At 43.0% G+C, this 23,779-nt stretch overlaps 1 protein-coding gene across 1 annotated transcript in view; it reads left to right on the top strand.

Moving 5' to 3' along the window:
• The window catches only part of PGM5 (phosphoglucomutase 5), a 129,651-nt gene that overhangs the window by 96,326 nt on the left and 9,546 nt on the right, over nucleotides 1-23,779 (top strand). Inside the window, exon 10 of the mRNA XM_030567509.1 lies at nucleotides 10,007-10,141. Coding sequence (XP_030423369.1) covers nucleotides 10,007-10,141 — 135 coding nt within the window. The remainder of the gene's footprint in view (nucleotides 1-10,006; nucleotides 10,142-23,779) is intronic.

Here is a 23,779-nt window from a genome sequence, read left to right as displayed (position 1 = left end):
TGTTATGGAAAGCATAAGTACTGTTTCTTCCAGAGACCATGATTTAATGAGTAAATGCATTTTCAGAGCCTCCTGTGTCAAATGAAACAGTCACTCCTCAGTGCTGATGCTGCTACACATGATGCAGTGTGCGGGGAGAGTATTTAAGCAGTCATACTAGCCTTGTTGTGCTGGCAGTCAGCAGAGTTGGTTGAATACTGTAAAATGGAATTTGCAAACATTCCTTGGAATTAAACCTATACGTTACCTTGGATGTTGCTCATGGCCCAGTTTATTCACTTTCTGCAAATATATGTAACAGTACTTTTGGGGTTTTGGAACCTGGAAAATTTAAGTGACAATAATGTTACACACCTTGAGCTACCCCATTCTGTATCTGACATTCTTCCAAAACACAGGTCCAGTTACGCAAGGATCCCTTTAATCTTTCTTCCTGCTCCTCATGGTAATAGAATTGAAGGCAATCAGCACCCACCAGAAAGCATTCAGCAGCTCACACAAATGGGATATAAATAATTTTTATGGACACCTGGAGTGAAATCCTGGTCAAAACTCCCGTTGACTTTATTGGGGCCAGGGTTACACAACAAGAACTCTACAATTGTCTTAGCTAAGCAAATTCTGGAAAGAGAAACCAAATGACTAATATGCTACTCTCTCCTCTGTTTGCCTGAAACATGCTATTGCAAAAGCCCATTTTAAACCTTTTTCCTTAACATTACCTCTTTGTGATGTTCTGTCACATAGGTTGTGCATACTGAAAATACTAGGAGAATAAATGTTGCCCAGAAATTTGAGAAACTGGACATCAATGTTTGTACTAGTAACTAAAAGGATTATTAGTAGAATCACAGAAGTTAGAGATGGGAAATACCTATTAGGCCATCTAATCCAACCCTTTGCTGATGTGAGATTTATTCCTATTACATATTTTCTAGAGTTAATGACTAGTATCAACCAAACAATTCTTTATATGGTGCTAGAAATGTTTCAGCACATACCTGAACAAACAAAAAAGTTCCATTAATATTTAAGCTTGTTGGAGCTCTGCTTTGTTAATATCACTGGCTTCTCAAGCAAGTCTTGGTGGAAGAGGAAGAGTCAAATGCCATTTCTCTTCTCTGAATTCTGAATGACTTACTTCCCCTCGGGCACATGAAAAAAGGAGCTTGCCCTGCACACAATGACATGGAGAGCAGCAGGATTAGGGGAGGGAAAGAAAATACAGTGACTTGGCAGAAAGGGGACCTAACAATCCCTTTCCCCGAGTAAACAGTACTGTTTTCAGGGCCTTTAATTCCTGTATTTTCTCTTTCCTCCGCCTCCTCTGAATGGTCTGGTCTGCAAATTCTGACTAAGGCCTGGTCCACACTCCAGACTTAGGTCGACATAAAGCTGCGTTAAGTGGATCTAATAATGTATGTGTCTAAACTACCAAGTCCCTTCTGCTGACCTAAGTGGCCTATAAAGTCAACTCCTGTACTCCACCTCCCCGAGAGGCGTAGCACTTGATTCAACATCCACAGGTTGACATGGTGATAGTGTAGACACTGCGTTGTACAGTTCGAATGAATTCGCTCCAGGAGGTGTCCCACAGTGCTCAGCTGTGACCGCTCTGGAGAGCACTTTCAACTCCACTGCACTTCAGCCCCAAGAACTTTCGAATTTTAATTTCCTGTTTGATCAGCGTGGAGAGCTCATCAGCACACCTGATCATGGAGACACAAGGCCGCAAACATTCTCCAGCTGGAGTACACAGGAGGTGGTGGATCTTATTGCTATCTGGAGAAAAGAGTCTGTGCAGGCAAAGCTCCATCTGTGCCAAGATTGCACAGGGCATGGGGGAGAAGGGCTGCACCAGGGACACACAGCAATCCATGTGAAAATAAAGAAGCTTCGGCAAGCATACCAGAAGAAAAGGGAAGCAAACAGTCGCTCTGGTTCTGCCCCACAGACATGTTGCTTTTATGAGGAGCAGCATATGATTCTAGGCGGCAACCCCACCACTACCCCCAAAATGTTCCATGAATACCTCCCAGGAACCCCAGGTGACCCTGAGCAACAAGGAGGACATTGTTGACGAGGAAGAGGAGGAGGAGAACGTGAGGCAGGCAAGTGGAGGATCCATTCTCCCCAACAGCGAAGAACTGTTTTTAATCCTGGAGCCCATCCCTTCACAGGACCAGTTGGCAGCAGAGCGTGATGCTGGGGAAGGCACCTTTTGGTGGGTTGGTGTTTGTCTCTGTCTGAAGGATTGGAGCAAATGCGGTTGTATCTCAGAGCTTCTCTGTAGACAATGGATCGTGTGGTGTGTCCTGGATGGAAGCTGGAGGCATGTAGGTAGATTTTCTACAATCCCTCGGACAGAGACAAACACCTACAAGATCTCTATCAAGCATTCTTAAAACTGCAATACCCACCTGCTGAAGTGAAAAAACAGATTGACAGAGCCAGAAGAGTACCCAGAAATCACCTACTACAGGACAGGCCCAACAAAGAAAATAACAGAACACCACTAGCTGTTACCTTCAACCCCCAACTAATATCTCTCCAGCGCATCATCAAAGATCTACAACCTATCCTGAAAGATGATCCCTCACTCTCACAGATCTTGGGAGACAGACCAGTCCTTGCTTACAGATAGCTCCCCCCAACCTGAAGCAAATACTTGCCAGCAACCACACACTACGCAACAAAAGCACTAACCCAGGAACCTATCCTTGCAACAAGCCCGATGTCAACTCTGTCCATATATCTATTCAAGTGACACCATCATAGGACCTAATCACATCAGCCACGCCATCAAGGTCTCGTTCACCTGCACATCTACCAACATGACATATGCCATCATGTGCCAGCAATGCCCCTCTGCCATGTACATTGGCCAAACCAGACAGTCTCTATGCAAAAGAATAAATGGACACAAATCTGACGTCAGGAATCATAACATTCAAAAACCAGTAGGAGAACACTTCAACCTGTGTGGCCACTCAGTAACAGACTTAAAGGTGGCAATTTTGCAACAGAAAAGCTTCAAAAACAGACTCAAACAAGAAACTGCTGAACTAGAATTAATTTGCAAACTAGATACCATTAACTTGGTCTTGGATAGAGACTGGGAGTGGCTGTGTCATTATACAAATTGAATCTATTTCCCCATGTTAAGTATCCTCACACCTTCTTGTCAACTGTCTGGAATGGGCCATCTTGATTATCACTACAAAAGTTTTTTTTCTCCTGCTGCTAATAGCTCATCTTAATTAATTAGCCTCTTAGAGTTGGTATGGCAACTTCCACCTTTTCATGTTCTCTATATGTGTGTGTATATATATATATATCTTCTTACTATATGTTCCATTCTATGCATCAGATGAAGTGGGTTGTAGCCCATGAAAGCTTATGCTCAAATAAATTTGTTAATCTCTAAGGTGCCACAAGTACTCCTGTTCCTTTTTGTAGGGAAAATGGGGAAATTGTCAGTGCTAGCCCTTAAGCTGCAAACAATTCAACAAGTAATCCTCCCCCATTCGGTGAAATCTGGGTCACACAACCGTGCTTTTCCAGATGTGTTGTGGTTGGAAGGGATCTCTGTGTACAGCAAGCAGCACTGGAAAAAAAGGGGGTGGGGTGGCGGCTTCCTGTTTGTCTCCTTTCCCCCACAACCCGGTGTCACTTTTGTAAAAATCAAACTATTTGGGGGGCTTTACACTGGTGCCTGTCCTCAAGCACCATCCAGGTTGCTAGGGGAAAGGAGGCTTTTCTCAAGTTCCAATCTGTGATCCCAAGGATGTCTTCAGAAAAGCAGCAGCACAAGATCTCTTGCCCATGCCTCATGGCCTTCCTCACCATGGCTGGAGCAGAAAACCAACTTTTGCAATAGCCAGCAGTTGTGATTATATTGTGGCTTGCAGTGAAGTATATTGAGAGATGTAAGTGTGCAGACTCACCCCTGCGGCGCCTCCTGCTGGTGACTTCCAGAAATTAGCTCGTTCCAGCTCCGGAGCGCCCTCTGCAGGCTGGTGATCCGCCTGTCCTCTGGCCCCGTGTCGCTCCTTGGACCCTGATGCCCTGTTATCTGGGGTGCTGCCCCCTAGCAGTACCCCCACGATTCAGGGTTTCCCCCTCCCAGGGGAACCCCCACCCACTATCCCCACTTCACCTCAGAATATGACTACTGCCAGTCACCATCTAGGCCCCACTCTCTGGGGCACACTGCAGTGTACACACCATTCATCACTGGCAAAGGATGGTTTGGACCTGCTGTCTTTGCCTACCCTTGACTACCCCTCTGTAGCCCCAGTACCTTTTAAAAGTTCAAAGGCACAATCCACCACCATTCTGCACTTGCTCAGCCTATGGTTCAACCGGTCCTTACTGCTGTCCAGGCTGTCGGTGTATGGTTTCATGAGCCATGGGAGCAAGGGGTAGGCTGGGTCTCCCAGGATCATGATTGGCATTTCAAGATCACCAACAGTTATTTTGCAGTCTGGAAAGAAAGTCCTTGCTTGCAGCTTTCTGAACAGACCTGTGTTCCTAAATATGTGCAAGTCATGCACCTTTCCCGACCATCCCATATTGATGTCGGTGAAATGGCCCTTGTGATCCATCCGCGCTTGCAACAGTATTGAGAAGTACCCCTTTTGGTTTATGTACTCTTTGGCAAGGTGCTGTGGTGGCAAGTGTCATAATATAATTCCCAGTTCTGGACCTTGGTGTCCAAAATATGGGTATTAGCATGAATTCCCCTAAGCTTAATTACCAGCTTAGGTCTGATAGGCTGCCACCAATCAGGACTTAGAGTAGAGCGCCTGATCGACTCTAGTCTCCCCCCAAAACCTTCCCTGGGGGTCCAAGACCCAAATTCCCTGAGTCTCACAACAAAGGGGAATAAACCATTTCCTTCCCCCTGCCTCCTTCCTCCCCAGCTCCTTCCCACCTTCGGAACACTAGGAGATCGCCTGATTCAACTCTGTGAATCTAACACAAAGAGGAACTTTACCATTCCCTCCCTCAGGCAATACAGACTCAAGCTTCTTTGAGCCTTAACTAGGAGAAAACATTCAAACAGGTCTTAAAGCAAAGCTTTTAATAAAAAAAAGAAAGAAAAAAGTAACAGGTTTATCTCTGCACTTTAGATGGTAAAAAGTTACAGGGTCTTTCAACTTATAAACAAAAGAAAGAAACTTTCTCCAGCAGAAACACAATTTAAGGTACTTCCAGCAAGTACACATACGCAAATGAAAAAGAAAACAAATTAAAAGACTATGACCGCCTTTTCTACTTACAATTCTGAACAGATAAGAGACTGTAGCAGGGAGATTGGCAGAAACCTGGTTACACCTCTAGCCCCGTCCAGGACTCAGAGAAAACAAAGCCAAACCCCAAACCCACAAACAAAGGCTTCCCTCCCATGAGATTTTAAACTATCTTGTCTCCTGATTGGTCCTCTGATCAGGTGTTTGGGGTCCCTGTTTGTTAACCCTTTACAGGTAAGAGAGACATTAACCCTTAACTATCTGTTTATGACAGCAAGATAGGGATATGCATGCCATCTATCATCCCACCGCTGTTAGGGAACCCCATCGCAGCAAAACCATCCACTATGTCCTGCATGTTACCCAGAGTCACTACCCTTCCTAGGAGAAGTCTGTTGATGGCCCTGAAAACTTGGATCACAACAGATCCCACGGTAAATTTATCCACTCCAAATTGATGCCCCACTGACCGGAAGCTGTCTGGCATTGCAAGCTTCTCCACCATCAGAGCAGCTCTCATTTTAGTATTGCTACACTTCAGGGCAGGGGAAAGCTCTTCACACAGTCCTGGAAAGTGGCCTTACATATTCAAAAGTTCTGCAGCCACTGCTCGTCATCCCACAGCTGCATAACAATGCGGTCCTACCAGTCAGTGCTTGTTTCCTGGGCCCAGAAATGGCACTCAACCATGTCAAGGTGATGCGTGACTGTTGTCAGCAACTGCGAATTGCTCCGCTCTGTCTTCCAGCAGGGCTGCTTGCGTGGCATCACATTGTTCCACGTGATGGATCCTGAATTGGCTGTGTAAATACTGCAGGATAAGGCATGAGGTGTAATGCTCACAACAACAGTGTACAGCTGAATGGGGTACAGCTTATTGTGCTATAGCGTCTGCGCAGGTAACCCAGGCTTACAAAAAAAGGTGCAAAAAAGGCTTAGTATGTTTGCTGTTGATTTCAGGGACAGAAGGAGGGAGGTAAGTGCATCATGGGAGGCTAATGCCATGTTCCCATAATCACCCACATCAATGTTTTGGCCCATAAGGCATTGCAAGCCCAACCCAAAATTCCACTCAGCTATGTGCACTGTGGGATAGCTACCCACAATGCAGTCCTCCGTGCTTCAATGCAAGCCCTGCTGGTAAGGATGCACTTTGCCGACACAAAGAGCGTAGTGTGGACACGCGAGATCGACCTGCTTAAATTGGAGGCTCAGTGTTGACTTACATAAAGTCAACTTAACTTTGTAGTGTAGATATTGCCTAAGGGAGCCCATGCTGGCCAGACAGCTTCCGCCAGGGCTGGAGCACATCACTGTCTCCTGCACTCTTATTCCTACCTCTGCAAGGTTATCTTTTGGGGCCACATCTGCATCTGCCTTTCTTTGAGCCAACACAATGAGCAGAAGAAAATGGGGGGAAATCTGTTTGTTGTTTTTTTTCCCCCAACCAGATTTTCAGCCTGAGTCCCCTCATGCTGCTGTAAATCTGGAATAGTTCAATGGAATTACACCAGTTAAAATGGCTGTGAGAAGGGAGGGAGTCTCTGTGTGAGTACCACACGATGGTGCACAACAGGAATAATAATAAAAACACTTCTGGGTGAGTATAGGAAAAGAAAACCATCCTGACTCAAAAATAAAAATCGGAACCATCTGAAACTTTTCTTGCCTGGAGTCTGACATGGGCCCAGTTTATTCCAGAGGGGAAAAAAATGTGCCTCGTTCATATCCACATCCTGGTTTTGCCTTTCCTTGGGTTAATCTGAACAATCAACCCCACTGACGGAGAGGTTAACAGGGAGGTGATAGACCCAGAGGGCTGATGAAAAATCAAGTTAGCTACATGACGAAGACAGCAACTTTGCAAACACTGTAGATTGGTCAAATTTTTGTCATTGTCGTCATCGTTGTCATCTTTTTATCTGTATTACCATAGTCACGGGCCAAGACCTCATTGTGCTCATTGCTGTAGAAAACCAGAACAAAAAGACAGTCCCTGCCCCAAGAACTTGCAATCTAATGATACAAGGTTCAGTATCATGTGAATGATGTGTGATTAAACCCTCAGGGGTTTGTTTACTAGAATACAGTGCCCTGAACTGAATGCCACAAGTAGTTAAATTAAAGATTTGCTTTTGAATACAGCCACTTTCATGTTTAACTTCACAAAGTCTTGGCAGGTATTGCTGAAAGAAGGGGTCATTGCTTAAAACACAGAGGTGCAGTAGCTGGAAATAGTTTAAAAACAGGCTGCCACAGAACTGAGAGATGTGAGAGGCATTTTCTTTTGGAGGGAAGAGTGCTTGTGAAGGAGAACTTGCACAGTTCCCGTATTTCCATTTGATGTGAAAATAGTAATTGGCTCAGGCTTGGTCCACACCAGCGACTTACGTTGGTATAACTGCATTGCTCAGGGGTATGGAAAATCGCCTGAGCGACACAGTTACACTGACCTAATTCCTGGTGTACACGGCGCTATACCAACAGAAGGGCTTCTCCTGTTGATATAGGTACCACCTCTTGGGGAGGTGGAGTAACTATGCCAACAGGAGAAGTGCTCCTTGTCAGCGTAGGTAGAGTGTTCACTAAGTGCTACAGCGATGTAGCCACAGCGCTGTAAGTGCAGACAAACGCTCAGACCCTAATTCCATCAGTATCACAACGTCTTCTGAGTGGTCAGGTGGTATTTTAGATAGTGTGTTATAGTGAGGTTTGCTGGCCTTGCTCTTTTGATTTTTTTATCCTCAACTTTCTTTTCAACCCTGATACAGTGAACACACAGCATGCCATGGACTGGGTTTGAGGATTATGTCCTGCGCAATTGATGCACCATGGTCAATAGCATATTTTCTTATAAATGATGCAAGAGCTCCTTTATCATTATTGGCCGGCATTTTACTATTTACAGCATTTTGCCAGGTTAGCCACTTGTGACATGAGTTCTGGACTGGAACAGCAGATGACAAAGGCATGACTTGATCTCCTATTTGCCAACCATTGTCTCTAATATCTTTGTCAAAATGCCACATTTGCCTTGTGCTTTGTTTTCCCCAATTCTTTTCCGACCATACAGATGTACCTGTTTCAAACGCTCTCCCTAGCGAGTCCTTTCAGGCCTTAATCACAGACTACACCGCTTCAGGTCTCCTTCACCGCCAGTGTCTTTTATTGTGTTGTTCCAACCGGATACCGCTGGTAGGGCTATTTACATGTATTTACAGTCCCCCAGGTAGTTCACCCACTTGCTTCTGGGGAAGAGAACAGAAGTAGCAGCACCTAGGCGTGCCTTCCTCTGGCTTCGTTCAGGCTCTCAGCTCTCTGTTCAGCACTTCCTTCCTCTCAATTTGAATGCTCCCAGCTGCTGGGGTTGCCTCCCCCACAGATTAGCCCTTCAGCTGTAGCTCTACCTACTTAATTGATCTTCCAGTTAGGTGTCAATTAACCTATATTAGTTGGGCTTTGAGTGACAGGGTGCTGAGTTTGCTACTGACTGACTCAGCACACTCTGTTACACTCATGTAATTTTTGCATAAAGGCATCAATTTTTACTCCTTCAATGCGTGTTCTGACAGTTTTCCACAGTAAGAGCTCTAGCATCCGCATTCCCTTCCTGTCTTTACTTCAAAGCGAGAGTGATTTGTTGCACCAGGGAGTCACTTAAATCTCCATGAGAACTAATGGAATGAGACAGTCCCAATCTTTTCCATTTATCACACCAAACTCAACTATCAGGATGAAATTGAGAGATATGTTGCCATTTTTAGTGTATATCACACCCTTGACTTTGAATTTGAGATTCCTGTTTAATCAGAATTAGATCTGTGTTGTACAAGTAAGTGACAGTACAGAGAAAGCGGAGAGGGATAACATTTGCAGCTAAAGCAAACTAATCAGAATGTGTCCAGTATCGGGGTAGCCGTGTTAGTCTGGGTCTGTAAAAAGTGACAAAGAGTCCTGTGGCATCTTATAGACTAACAGAAGTATTGGAGCATAAGCTTTCGTGAGTGAATATCCACTTCGTTGGATGCATGTGAATCAGAATGTGATCATCCACACAGAGATTTGATGAGCTTTAACTAACGCACTTTACATTCACACCTTTAGATAAAGAGGCTTAAGTGTCCCAAGTGTCCCCTTGTAAACATGCCCTGAGACACTCATAACCACATCTTCATGCACATTCCCTGAGGGATATGAAAATACGTTATCGGTTGTGTACTCTGCTGACTCCTTTGGTTCCATGATCCCCTAGCTTTCTCATATGCACTTTGCTTCTGCCTGACAAGTCACCTGTAGTGTTGCTACATGATGTTCCATTGGGATATCCGTGTAATGAAGGCACATAAGAGAAACACAGCTTCAACAAAGCAGCAGCAGCAGAAAACCAGCAGTTAAACTGTATCATTTTATTATTACAACTGCGGCTGCTGTTCTTACTGTAGCAACTGGACGTTTCCCTAGACATCGAGCTTCTATTGTGCTCAGCTCAGTACATTCGTTAGTGAGAAAACCATGACCCTGTAGAGCTTACAGTCTAAACAGACAGTGTGAAGGGTGGGAGAAAGGAAGTATTATTATCCCCATTTTACAGATGAGGCACTGAGGCTCATAGTGATTAAGTGAATTGCCTGAAGTAAACAGGAGGAGCCAAGATCTGAACCAAGATAATCCTTCCTCTCTTGCTGTTGATTTTGGATAATAATTTTGCAAAGTCATTGCGGCCACCCATATATTCCTCTTTCTTTTTGCAGGGACTGCGAATTATTTTCTCAGATGCTTCGAGGCTCATCTTCAGACTTAGTGCTTCTAGCAGCGTGCGAGCTACCCTCAGGATCTATGCAGAAAGCTATGAAAAAGATCCCAGCAAACATGACAAGGAGTCACAGGTAAATCAATGAGGACCACTTTAAGCTTTGGAAAAACAACCAAGTGTCATTTCTAGCTGTGGTAAGGCCCCTATATAGGCCAATGGCAGGTGCTCTCAAAGGTGTTGAATAAAATGTTAGGGGTTTTCCCAATTAAAGGAAAGCATACTGAATATTGTGTCCAAGCAGATACATAAGCTTGGTGCTGTTCCAGGAGGTGTCAAGAAGGTTGGGTTTTGATTTGGAAAGTTTGTTCTTAAACTTTTAAGAGAACAGCTCCAGAGGTGACAATAGGAGCAGTAGAGTCAGGGCCAGCTCCAGGCCACAGCGCGTCAAGCGCATACTTGGGGCGGCACGCCGCAGAGGACGCTCTACCGGTTGCTGGGAGGGTGGCAGGCGGCTCTGGTGGAGCTGCCGCAGGCGTGGCTGCGGACGGTCTGCTGCTCCCGCGGCTCCGGTGGACCTCCCACAGACACGCCTGCGGCAGCTCCACCAGAGCCCGACCATCAGACCCTCTGCAGAAACGCCTGCGGCAGGCCACCGGAGCCGCGGGACCAGCTGACCGTCCGCAGAAACGCCTGCGGGAGGTCCACCGGAGCCACGGGACCGGCGAGCGGCAGAACGCCCCCCGCAGCGTGCCGCCGTGCTTGGGGCGGCGAAATTGCTAGAGCCAGCCCTGAGTAGAGTGACAGCAGTGACAGTGGTACAAATTGATTATGTAAGCTAAAAAGAACATTCTGCAATCTGCAAGGCAGGCGGATGCCCCTAGACCAGTGCAGGCCAACCAAGTGGAGAGGGCAAAGGGGAAGGTGGTGGTAGTAGTAGTATGATACTTCTGTGAATTATTAATCTTTTAAATTAGGCAACCTATTGAAAATTACACACCAAAATCTACATTAAAAGAACATTACGGTTGCAGAGTCCAAGCACTCACAAGTTAGGAAATCTCAGAATTAAGGGCTGCCTTTGCAACCTTCATTTGGCACCTTGTGCGTATGCAATGATGCTGTCTTTAATTACCCTTTATCAGTGCTGTCTCTCCCTCAACAACTCCTCGTCCCAGCGCCTGCCCCTTCCCCCCACCGCCTCCACCCCGGTTCCTCTTTCCCAGTCCTAGGTTTCACACCCTCCCCAGAACATTCATGTCAGTTCCAATCTCCTTTTCCAATCAGTCCCAGTCTCTCCTTTAGGGCTCCTCGAGTAAATCCCAGTCTCTGCACTGCCCCCTGAGTTACCATCCCACTCTTCCTCTGCAAGCTTCTTGTCCCAGTCTCCTTGTCCAGCCAGTCCCAAGCTCCTCCACCCATTCCTGGCTTCTTGTGCCTTCTCTGCCTCTGTGCTCTCAGCTCCCAGCTGCCATTCCCGGTCTTCTTATCCCAGGACCCGTGACCCAGTCTATTGCCTCTGTTCTTCCTCTTTCCCCTCTGCATTTGTGTCTGGCTGCTTTCTCCTCCTCCATGCTGCCTGGGCACCAGGGGCATGAAGAGCACAGGAGAGACCTTTTTCCTACTCTCAGTTCCGTTCCCTGACACTACAGAAGCCCCTGACTACAAGGAGCAGCAGTTCCAGAGAAAGTCCTCTCAGCCCCTGCAGCCATGGGCCGGAGCATGCCTAGCATGGCAAAGAATTTAGCTGCCGAACTCTAACAAATCTCTACTGATATTTTTCAAAGGCTCTAGAGCTTCTCAACAAAGCAGCTGTGATTTTTTTCACATGACCAAACAATGTATTGTTCCCTAATCTTGTTTTCAGAAACAGCTGTTTTAGCTGAAACTTGCCAACAAAAATAAAATAAAATAAAATAAATCAGCCTGAGACAGACACCTTGCACAGAAAATGTCAGTTTGGCAAAATTCTAAGCAACTGAAAACAGGGTCTTATACTGGAAAGCTTCAGGCATCCTTAATGATAGATTGTGCTACCAGCTCCACCTATAATATCCAGAAGCTACTGTTGAGGTTTTATCTAAAATTTCTAAGAAATATTTGTCCCTGCAGGCTTCCTTGCAATCTTATGTAGGGTTGAGTGGGGTTAGATGGACTTTGTACAAGCCATATCTGTTCTCAGGGAGAGAGAGAGAGCAGCTTCTGTTCTTCTTCAGTGTATCTGACCTCTTGACCTCTCTTTTTTTTTTAAATGAATGTAAAGCATATGAAAACAGGAACTGGCAGTATTGGAGACTGAAGTCCTGTTTATCCACAGAACAGAGGCCTGGGCAGCAATAGAGAGGGCTCCCCTATACCCATTCCTCCCCAATGTGCTTCACTTTTGGTGTGAAGAGACCATCTCTGTTCAGTCTCCATGCAGACTGGATCCTTGAGCCCTCTACTGAGAGGTGTAAGGAAGGTGGCACTTTACTCCCAGATGCATTGCTGAGTGAATTCGGTTATAAAGGAGACTGGCTGTCGTGCTATAAATCAGGTTGTTGAACAGGAGCATTACTGTGGCTTATTCTAGGGGTGATCAAAAAGCTAGTCTGGAATTCACACTGCCTGTTACTCATGGGATGCGGAAGAAAGTACTGGTTTAAAACTCTCTTGTAGCAGACCAGCGGAAGGTTCCCTCTATTTAATAAACTTAAAATAACTCATTAGATAGCATACTTCCCCTGTGACAGAAGCAGATACATTTCAGACTAGGGGTCTTCTGCCTTTTTCCCCCTCCTCCCCAAAATTGGACACTAGGCAATCCCTTTTGCTGTGTTTATAAATAAGGCTACGGTTTAGTCATGGGTATTTTTAATTAAAGTCATGGACAGGTCACTGGCAATAAACAAAAATTCACAGCCCATGACCTATCCATGACTTGTACTGTTCATGACTTGTCCATATACCCCGATGAAATCTTAGCTGGGGATTGAGGGGTGGAAGTGCTGCTCTGGGAGTTGGGGGACTGCAGCTTGTAGGGGGCAAAGAGGGGCAGGAGACCGCTGCTGCAGCAGAGTAGGGGCCAGCGGCACCAGCTGCTGGGGGCCACCAAGCAGAAACTGCTCCAGCCATCCCCGGGGCCACCCACCTGCTGCTGCTTTGGCCACCCCTGGGACTGCTGCTCAGGCGGTCCGTGGGGCCAGCCACACAGGTGGCCACTCGGGCGGTCCCTGGGGCCAGCCGCACAGGTGGCCACTCAGGCAGTCCCTGGGGCCAGCTCCCTGGGGCTGCCCTAGCAGAAGCTGGTGTGGCTGGCTGCGGGGCTGCCTGAGTCACTCCAGAAGCGGCCGATGTGGCTGTCTCTGGGGCCACCTGAGCAGCTGGCCCCCCGGGTCATCTATTTGGGTGGCCCTGGGGTCAGCCATGCTGGCCGCTGCAGAAGTCACAGGGATCACGGAAAGTCATGGAATCTGTGACTTCCGCGACCTTTGTGACAGACACAGAGCCCTATTTATAAATCATTTGAAGCTTAAATTTACATGATAATAAGCTCTTTGAGGTAGGGACTGTCACTTACTATATGTTTGTGCAGTGTCTAACACAATGAGGCACCAACCTGGCTGAGGCCTCTAAGTGCTAATGCAACATAAGTACAGTATTTAATAATAATAATTATTATTATTATTTATTTATTGCACTGCAGGGAAAGGCAAGAGAGGCAGGAATGAGTTTTAGTTTTTAAAGGGAACTCCAGGTATCTTTGAGCTTCTGCTGAAGTTTTGCTAGCGCTCTAATCTGAGTTATAAGTGAACATTTAAAAAAAAATAATTCCTTGCCAAGCAGATTGTCTGGGGATCACTTAGCTAATGCCTCACAATGATTCCTCACAATAAAAGTACAGTTGGGAAAAGTACAGACTCCAAGCAACTTCTGGATTTCTTATAAGGGAGAAATTTGTAGTAGTCTGAGAGTCATCTCTTAATCATAATCAAAAAGGTTTTCTAAAGAAGAATTAAGGTTGAGAGTGTTTCATTGGAGTCCAGCTGATACCAAAAAAACCCCTCAATATTATACTTTGTTTATAGTTCTCTGATTTTTACTAAACTGTCCAAGAAAACTCTACTGTAGGATGAGGTGCAGCATGTGAATTTGTCGGAAGATCTTTCATTTTGTTAAATGAAAAGGGGTTGAAAACTGGATTTATAATGAGGGAGTAGCTTTAGTGTTAACTATAGTATGGCTACTATGCCTCCATAATCATTACAGGGAATACACATGATCAAAAGTCCCAAGAAAAAAAACACAAGTGCATCATGTTTTTAATATAGAAAAGTTTCCAGTTTAAACAATAAAATGAAAGCTTCTTTTAATGCCATTTCATTTCTGCAAAACATTTGTTTTAAAATAATGAATAAACAGTTTTATCTCTCCACAGAGTTTTTTGCAAATTTTATTTCTGAAAATACATCACTGTATACTTGTGGCCATCTCAGGTTATGACATGATTTACTCAGCCAGTGTATATGGGTTAATTAATGTGTTTTAACTGGGGGAAAGACCTAGGGTAAAACACCATTTTGACCCCTTCCACACTGCCCAGCCAAACTTGGTTATAGCATAGATTGGTAACAATTGTAATTAAACTGTGTTTACGCATAGGTATTAAACAATGTTGGTTGCCCTTTGTAGGCAGAGCCTAAATCAAGTGAAAATATGTCAGTGGAGGGGACAGAGCTAAGTGTTGATTTCCACTCCGGACACATCTGAGAGGTCTGCAATGTACATTTAGCAACTTTGCAGTCTATGAAACAAGCACAAGTGTCTGACCATATTTCCTGTCTAACACATGCTGACAAAAAGAATGATTCCACCCTCCCCACCAAAATGATTTATTCTCTAATGCTTTATAAAGTACTAGAAAACAATAAGGAATGTTCTGCCAGTCTTCAGTGCTGAATTAAACTTTCTGACCCTCTTAATTACAAAAGGGGAAAGTGCTTCTTATAATGGAATAGCTTCTGTAACAATTAATTGTTCAATATTAACTGTTTTAAGGCAAGTAAAAGGAGAAGGGAGAGAGACACTGAGCTGGATTTAAGTTTGTGTCCTTTTAAAAAAAATGTTCTAAGGTGAATGTTTAATGTTTAACAATGTTTGATAAGGGGCAGAGTGTCTTGGGGGCGGTCAGGGCTTCCCCCCGAGGGCCTGGGAGGCAGGAGCTGTGGGAGGGCACTTTTGGGGGCCCCGCAGTCCCAGAGTGGCCCAGGAGATTAGCAGGGGGCTGGGAGCAGCCCAGTCTGCTTCCCTTGCCCCCGCCGTGTTGCTCGGGGGAAGAGGCTTGGGGGAAGTATTGCAATCTTGTGAGAGGACTATATTCAAGGGGTTTTTTTCAGCTAAGTTTCACAGATCCATGATGTTCAGCTAGTTTGGATAAGGTTCATATAAGCATCGAAACTTTTATGTTCCCATTCAAACCAAGCTAATCCTCTAAATCTTCTAAAATTTCACTGTTTTGCTGCTCTTCTCCTTTTATATTCTCATCCCAGACAGTGCACTTTTCTTTCGATAAGCAGCATTCAAACCAAGATAAAATATGCTTATTTTCAGTTCCAGAAGTCACATATATTCTTTATAGCACATTGCTAGATACGTATTACCAAGATTCACCAAGACAGTGTGAAGGGTTTCATTTCTATCAAAAAGATGTGGAATAATGATTCCCTTAAGATTAAGCAAAATTACTTGTTCAGGATTCAGTGTAATCTGTTATACTTCTACAGGAAACAATAATTCCTGAATCTCACTCACGATGAAATCCACCCCAGTGCAGGTGGCCTGCACAAAACCCTCCACACCACTTAATCATCCCGTTAGATCAGAACACATACATGATAGTCAAGATTTTCAAAAATAGAAGCGTAACTTTAGGCTTCTGCTTTTGAAAATCTTGGCCTCTTTTATGAGCAAACATCTGATATAGACCAGCTTAATATGGCAGCGACAAATGCCAAGTGTTTCTTTCCCGAAGTAGAACATATTGTCTAGGAAACGTAACAGTTTTATACCAAGACTTCTGAAAAATTGTACACCTAGGGTTAGAGTGGTTGCGATTAGGCTGATAGACCACAAAAATCAATTGGTATTTTCAAGGGGTGTGGGGACTCACTAAAAAGCCCCAGAAGGTTTGTTAAAATGAAACACAAAACAAGCTATGTGATTCACTCTGCAAGCATGCTTATTCTTGAAAAAAAACACAGAAAAGCCGATGCACAGAATTGCAAGCTGTCAAGTAAGACAAGAACACAATAACTGAGTCTGCATTCTACTAACTAGTGTAAACCTCAGTACAGATATACTTCTGCCAACTTATTTTCTTGGCATGTTACAAAGCTTCAAACAGATCTGACTAAACATGCTAAATGCATGTTCATGCACTTGATTGATGCAGGGAATGAGTAAAATTCATTTAAAATGAAGGGGGAGGGATAGCTCAGTGGTTTGAGCATTGGCCTGCTAAACTCAGGGTTGTGAGTTCAATCCTTGAGGGGGGTGTTTAGGGATCTGAGGCAAAAATCAGTATTTGGTCCTGCTAGTGAAGGCAGGGGGCTGGACTCAATGACCTTCCAAGGTCCCTTCCAGTTCTAGGAGATAAGTATATCTCCAATTATTAATATTAAAAAATTGACAACATTCTTAATTCAATTGTTCTCTTTTCTATGATTTTTACTTCCACAGTTTTTCACTATTTTGATTCAAGGAACTGTGACACAATCTCCTTCGCAAACATGGATTTCAGATAGCCAGATTTCTATGTAAAGGATTTAAGATTATGTTCCTTCGGTCATATTTCAGACTCTTCTCCCCATTCTGGGCTCCACCTATGACCTTTGTATTTGGGACCAGTCATGTTGGCTAAGTAATGGAATGGTTCCATAGCGTCTCTGAATTGTCAATGTTATAATCTCTTAGAACCAAATAAGGACAAAAACTAGTTCTTTGGTAATAGATCAATCCTGATTTTCCCTGAATCATAGATAATGTTGTCCTCAGTGAATAATCTGTCAGTTCTGAAATCTTTTCAACTGGTTTTTTAAATTGAGTGCCCCTTTGTAGACACCCTTGTTATGTATAATGGGTATTGTGATTTGATCAAAGACCTCCCTGTGTTCAGTGCAAACTTCAGCATCCTTACAGAGAGACAATCATCTGGAGAGTTGCACTATGTTATTGAGAATTGAGCTGGAAGAATATTTTTGAACTTTTAAACTTTACCTCCCCCCCACTACAAGTTCTAGTTGGGATCCTTTTAAAATCCACCAACGAGAAGGCTGATATTTGCAGGAGTTTTTAACTTCTACAGTGTGCTTTAAAACCATTAGGTGGTGTTATTGCCTCAACAAGGAACAGAGCAACTCTAAGTTAGAAATGTAGTTTGATTGCACCTGGCAAGCCCTCATACTTTCCATTTCATTTTTGTCATCAGAGCAGATGACAAAGGACCATATCTAACTGTCCTACATTTCTCTGGATTCTCAGATAGCATTTCAGCAACTTGGACACAATATGGTATTCTGCAATTTTCTTTCCAGATGTCGAATCAGTAGCAATATGTAGAAATGCTTTTAGCTGTTACTAGGTTATTTCTGATGTCTGAACAACCAGTTTGTGATCTTTTGATTCTTTAATTTTTTCCCCAATGTTTCTTCTGATTCTGTATATATAGCATGTAGTAGAAGAGCTGTGAGTTTAAATCTGTCTGGAATAATATATCCATGGTGAAGTGCTTCAATCACTTCTTTACATTTCTGATTTTGTGCTACATTGAAGATGACGATGTCAGCATAAAAGAAGATTGCAACTGTCATATCAGGTTCCAGTCTTTGCCTTTCAGATGTTTTTGTGACATAATTATCAGTTGATCTTTGCCACTCTTTGGAATGTTGAAGACAGACAGATACTGCTCCTGAATTAAGCTGATGTTGAAGAGCTCCCGGAAAGTTTGGGCTTATAATATCAGCATAGCTGTGTTTGACTATGACAATGACATCTAGAGTCTTTCACTTGCAAGATCATCAGAAGTATCAGTGTTCTGCTCTTCCACTTCAACAGCATGAAACTTTGGCAATGGTACATTTGGAAGAAAATTCTTAGCTGTGCTCAGTATTATCTAGGTGCAGCTAGCAGGAGTGAACTGCAAAGGACCTGATGGCTCACTGCTTTGGCGTCTTGTTCTACACAACCCTGGCATTGTTTAAACCAGTCTTGGGGCTGCTCTAAATTATTCAAACTGGATATAGTCCCAAGGAGCCATTTCTTCAGCTCGGACTAGCTAGAGAACTGGAGGGCTCTGGCCATGCCCCTAATATGCCAGGTGTTTTCCATCAGGAAGATCTGTTGCCTTTCCAGCCTTTTAACCTTTCACATTTATAGCTTCCTTTTTAAAGGTTACAGTTTCAATGATTGTACCCTTGTAGCTAGGCAAAAGAACGGTTAATAAAAGTCTCTTTTGCTCCAGTTAATAAATAGGCCATAAAAATGGTGCAACTGATAAGCAGAGCTATCAATGAATTTAAGGGTCATTAAAATCTTATTTTTAGTACAGTGTGTCCACTCAATCTGTTATACTTTTCACCAAGGTTAAATTTATCATAACCAAATGTTTGATAAACAGGAAAAATGAAACATGCCAATACACATAAAAGTCCAAGGGATAAAACAAGAATAATGAAACATGCTGATACCTAAAAGTCCAAAGTTCTAGATAAAAGTGAGCATGCAGTCCCTGAGATAAATTGGCCAAGATTGCTTCTTGGCTTACTAGGAGGAGCTAAGGAGGGGACCCTATCTTCCATGACCATTCACTCTCTTCTACTAGCTAGCCAGAAAGTAATCTTTGCAATGGTGAATAAGATTTAGAATCAGAGGCACTAATTAAAAAAAACAATCCTCAGTGAAGGACCAAAACAAATTAGAGAAAATTTACTTTCTGTTAAGCATTTTTAATTCACAGCACTAAAGAAGACCTGAAGAAGAGATCTAAAGCTTGTCTCTTTCGCTCTCCAATAGAAGTTAGTCCAGTAAAAGATATTATCTTTCTCTTATGGCTAACTAGGAAGAAGATGTTAAAGGCAAAGGCCCAGACCTTCAAAGATATTTAGGCTCCTAACTTCTGTCAAAAGGGAGTTAGGTGCCTAAATACCTTTGAGGATCTGGGCCTTGGAGACCAATTCTTTGGCTCTTATTAGCCAGTCAAGAAGCAACCTCTGCCAAATTATTCCTTATCATTCAATAGCCAGAAGCAGTGAATACTTGCTTTTATCTAGAACCTTGGACTTTTATGTATTGGCATATTCTTTTTCTTATGTTTACCAAGCAATTGGTTATGCTAAATTTAACCGAGGTGAAAAGGATAACAGATCAATTGTGTGGGTGTAACGTATTAAAAATAAGGTTTGGTGACCCGTATATTCACAAGTAGCTTTAGTTTCTGACTCACCTCATATTTATTGCCTATTAATAAATCATGACAGAAGGCTAATATTTACCTGTCCTTTACCTAGCTACCTGGGTACAATCATGGAAGTTGGATAAGGTTTTTAAATCTAAAAGGGAAAAAATTACAGTCCATATGCAGACTCTCTTTGATTTGTTGTCACAGTTAAGAAAATGTTATTTCAAACACCAATGTCATGCTGGTAGTGTACAGAGCATGTACAGGAAACAGTGCAGCAAAAGGGTTGGATTGCTTCAAATATCTGCCAGTTTTTATTCACAGTACATTGTTATTTATTACATATATTGAAGTTGTACCTAGGAGCTACAGTTGTGGACCTGGAGCACATTGTGACAGATGCTGTACAAATATAGAACAATGTGGATCACAAATATAAATGGATTTTCCAGGGACATACTTGAATTAAATGCTGTGCTACACTAACTAGCTACAGAAGAATCCGATAGCAGCATGCAACCACAGAATTTACAAATGTTTTTCTTGTGAAAGAGAATTCTTTCAAATAAGAACCCTACTGGGAAAAGTTCCATAGAATTGAATGGGGTGAAACAATGAGTTTCTATGTATTTAATAAGATATAGCAATAATTCTAAGAAATAGTAGAATTTATTAGAGAATTATGTCCTTTCTATTGGTGTTTTGAAGTAATCTATAAAGTCATATATTAGGTATACAGTTTAATATTGAAACATATAGGATGGTTGAAAAAGTCTATACAAAGTTTTTCACTTACTATTAAATAATAAGGGCCTTTTCAAAAGGATTAGTGAGAGGTAGGGCGTTTTCAGCTGTTTGCTCATGCTCTTATATAATTCAGCATTTTCCATGTTATTCAAATAATTTAGCTTCTGATGCCGCACTAGGTCACCTTACAGTGTGCCACATTGAGGATAGTTTGAAATAAACCAAAAAAAAACCATTTCCAGACTACCTTCTTTTCCAGACACATTTTAAAATAATACGTCTGGTGACGATGATTATAGAAGAGCTCATGAATCATGGATATGAACTCGTTAATCCTAGACCTTGAGTCCTAGCTCTTTGGAAGTACGAAAGAGGAATCATTTATTATGAAGTCAGATGGTTCCAAGTAGAACTCAATTTACATTCTAGCACTGCCCTTCCTGCTCCACATACACATCCTCTTACTTCCAGCTAAGGGAAGAACAGTTAGTCTTCTGACCTTTGAGATCACCATTATTTAACACTGTCCTTGCGTCAGCAGGCAAAACGTGCAGACAGTGGTGATATCAACTCCCTCTGCTCGGTCACTGAGTGCATCAACCCAGTGCCTTCACCAGCCCTGAGGAGCCTGAACTCTTGTAGGTTAAGACAGCATAGTGCTGCTGAGTAACCAAGGTCAGCCAGGTTGCTTAGAGCTTCTGGTGCACTGTGAATTAAACTGCCAAACAGCTTCTGCTTTTTTGGCACTTGATCTGCAAGATCAAGTCAGAATCTGCTTGTAGATGCATGCTCATGCATAGTTAGCATCATGAGACAAACACTGCAAGAGAGACAGTACCAGACAGGCTGTATAAGTGTAATGTTAGTATTACACTGTATTTAATTATTGTGTAATGTTAGTATTACAGTGCAATGTTAGTATTACATTTATTTTGCAATTATTTATTTAGTTTATTTAGTCCATTCCTTAATTCTTCTGACATTTGAGTAATACATCATTTGTGTGTTGATCTGACTTCTAGCGTACTGTGCATCACATGAGGAACCTGCTCCTACACTAGCGTCATGTTAGGAGCATATCTAACAGATAGAGAAGAGTTTGACTGGGAATAGTTTTAAAATACAAGAAGAAGAATGAGGTGCTGCTCTGTGGCTGGGGCTTCTAGGCTGACTGTAGTATAAAATTAATACTTAGTTCTTGCAGTTCTTTACACTTTCAAAGCACTATCCAAACAATAATTAATCCTCACAATATCCCTATGCATTAGGGAAAAACTATACCCCATCTATAAAGTTGGGAAATCTGGGGAGGGGGCAGCTGAGGAGATAGAGAGTTCTGGAGGAGTTCCAGAACGAGGGATGAGAAAAAGCACCTAGTAGATTGGCCATCTCCATGCAGCTCCATATATCAAACCTCAGTCATCCTATGATGGCTAGTCTTTTTGTACTTGAACCACTTGCCTATCTCTCCTTAGAAAAATCAGTAGTTGTTCCAGAAAAGTGAGTTCTGCTGGTTCTTGCTGCTGTAGCTCTGGTTAGAAGTGGGCAGCTGGGTTTGTGTAACTGTCTTAACATTATGGAAAACTCTAAAGGGTCATTTTGCCTAATAGTAAGTCAAATACCCTAAACCCTTTCCACCAGCTACATGAAGAATAGCTGACTGGCAATGGATCTCTGCCCCACTGTAACATTCTTTTAATAACTGGCTAGTTTGGATGGGTTTTTGTTGTTTTTCTGTGGGCTGATAGGAGATGAAATAAGAAGGCTGGTGCAGATGGCTGTCCGAGTAAACACAACTGGTCCTATGTCATAAAGTTGTTCTACCATGTTCACTTGAGTACATTTTAAGATGAGAAGACCCTATAAATACAAAGCCTGGCACAATATCTTACGGGTTTGGTTTTTTTCTTCCTGCTAAATGTATCCTAACATCACAAGAAAAAAACCCTAACAAACACAAAAGCAGATGTTTGAACTTATGTAAAAGAAGTTGTATTATCTGGTGTTCTTAAAAATGCTTTGAATCCCAAGGGGGAGCATTCTCTCATAAGAATATAAGAATGGCTACACTGGGTCAGACCAGCGGTCCATCTAGCCCATCTATCCTGTCTTCCTAATGTGGCCAATGTCATAGGGGATGAACAGAACAGGGCAATTACTGAGTGATCCATCCCCTATTATCCAGTCCCAGCATCTGTCTGTCAGAGGCTTAGGGACATCTACCACAGCGATTCTCAAACTGTGAGTCAGGACCCAAAGTGGGTCACAACTCCATTTTAATGGGGTCACTAGGGTTGGCTTAAGCTTTCTGGGACCCAGGGCTGAAGCCCAAGAGCCACTGCCCGGGGCCAAAGCCCAAGGGCTTCGGCCCTGGGCGGTGGGGCTCAGGTTACAGGCCCCCTTCCTGGGGCTGAATCCGTTGGTGGCGGGGTTCAGGCTTCAGTCTTCCCTCCTGGATCATGTAGTAATTTTTGTTGTCAGGAGGGGGTCACGATACAATGAAGTGTGAGAACCTCTGATCTAAAGCATGGAGTTCTGTCCCTGACTAGCCTGGCTAATGGCCATTGATGGACCTATTCTCCATGAACTCGTCTAATTCTTTCAGTTATAGTATTAGCCTTCAGAATATCCCATCAATGAATTCCACCGGTGTGCGTTGTGTGAAGTAGTACTTCCTTTTGCTTGTTTTAAACCTGTTGCCTATTAATTTCATTTGGTGAACTCTGTTTCTTCTCTTATGAGAAGGAGTAAATAACTTTTCCTTATTCGCTTTCTCCATACCAGTCATGATTTTATAGACCTCTGTCATATCCCCCCTTAGTTGTCTCTTGTCCAAGCTGAACAGTCCCAGTCTTTTTAATCTCACCTCATATGGAAGCAATTCAATACCCCTAATCTTTTTTGTTGGCCTTCTTGCGACCTCTTGCAATTCTAATATATCTTTTTTTGAGATGGGGCGACCAGAACTGCATGCAGTTGTCAAGGTGTGGGTGTGCCATGTTTATATATAAGGGCATTATAATATTTACTGTGTTATCAATCACTTCCCTAATGGTTCCTAGCATTCTGTTAGCTTTTTAGACTGTTGCTGAACATTGAGCAGATATTTTCAGAGAACTAGCCACAATGACTCCAAGATCATTCTTGAATGGTAACAGCTAATTTAGACTCCCATAGTTTTGCATGTATGGTTAGGATTATGTTTTTTAATGTGCATTACTTCGCACTTATTAACATTGAATTCCATCTGCCATCCAGTGTTGTGAGATCCCTTTGGGCTCTCATGGCTTCAACTTTTCCAGAACTTTTCTGGAGACATAAAGTATGTATTTTGTCAGAGATGAAATTATTTTGCCAGCATGGTCTCCTGAGGTTTACATTAGATTAGACAGGGAATTTTAGAACTGTGGAAAATGTTCATTCCTAAACAAAACAAAACTCATGTTGGTTTGGATTGCCTTACAAACGACACTCAGACCAGATTGGTCAAAAGATTTACTAAGATTCATGAACTTTTCAAACTAATCTGGGATAATTATGATTTTTCATTAGAATTGCACACAATTTGTTTTTTAAGGGGACAGACATTGCCAG

The sequence above is a fragment of the Gopherus evgoodei genome, chromosome 6, assembly GCF_007399415.2.
Source record: "Gopherus evgoodei ecotype Sinaloan lineage chromosome 6, rGopEvg1_v1.p, whole genome shotgun sequence".
In the NCBI taxonomy this organism is placed as follows: Eukaryota; Metazoa; Chordata; order Testudines; family Testudinidae; genus Gopherus; species Gopherus evgoodei.
This window is presented reverse-complemented; position numbering and strand designations above follow the sequence as displayed.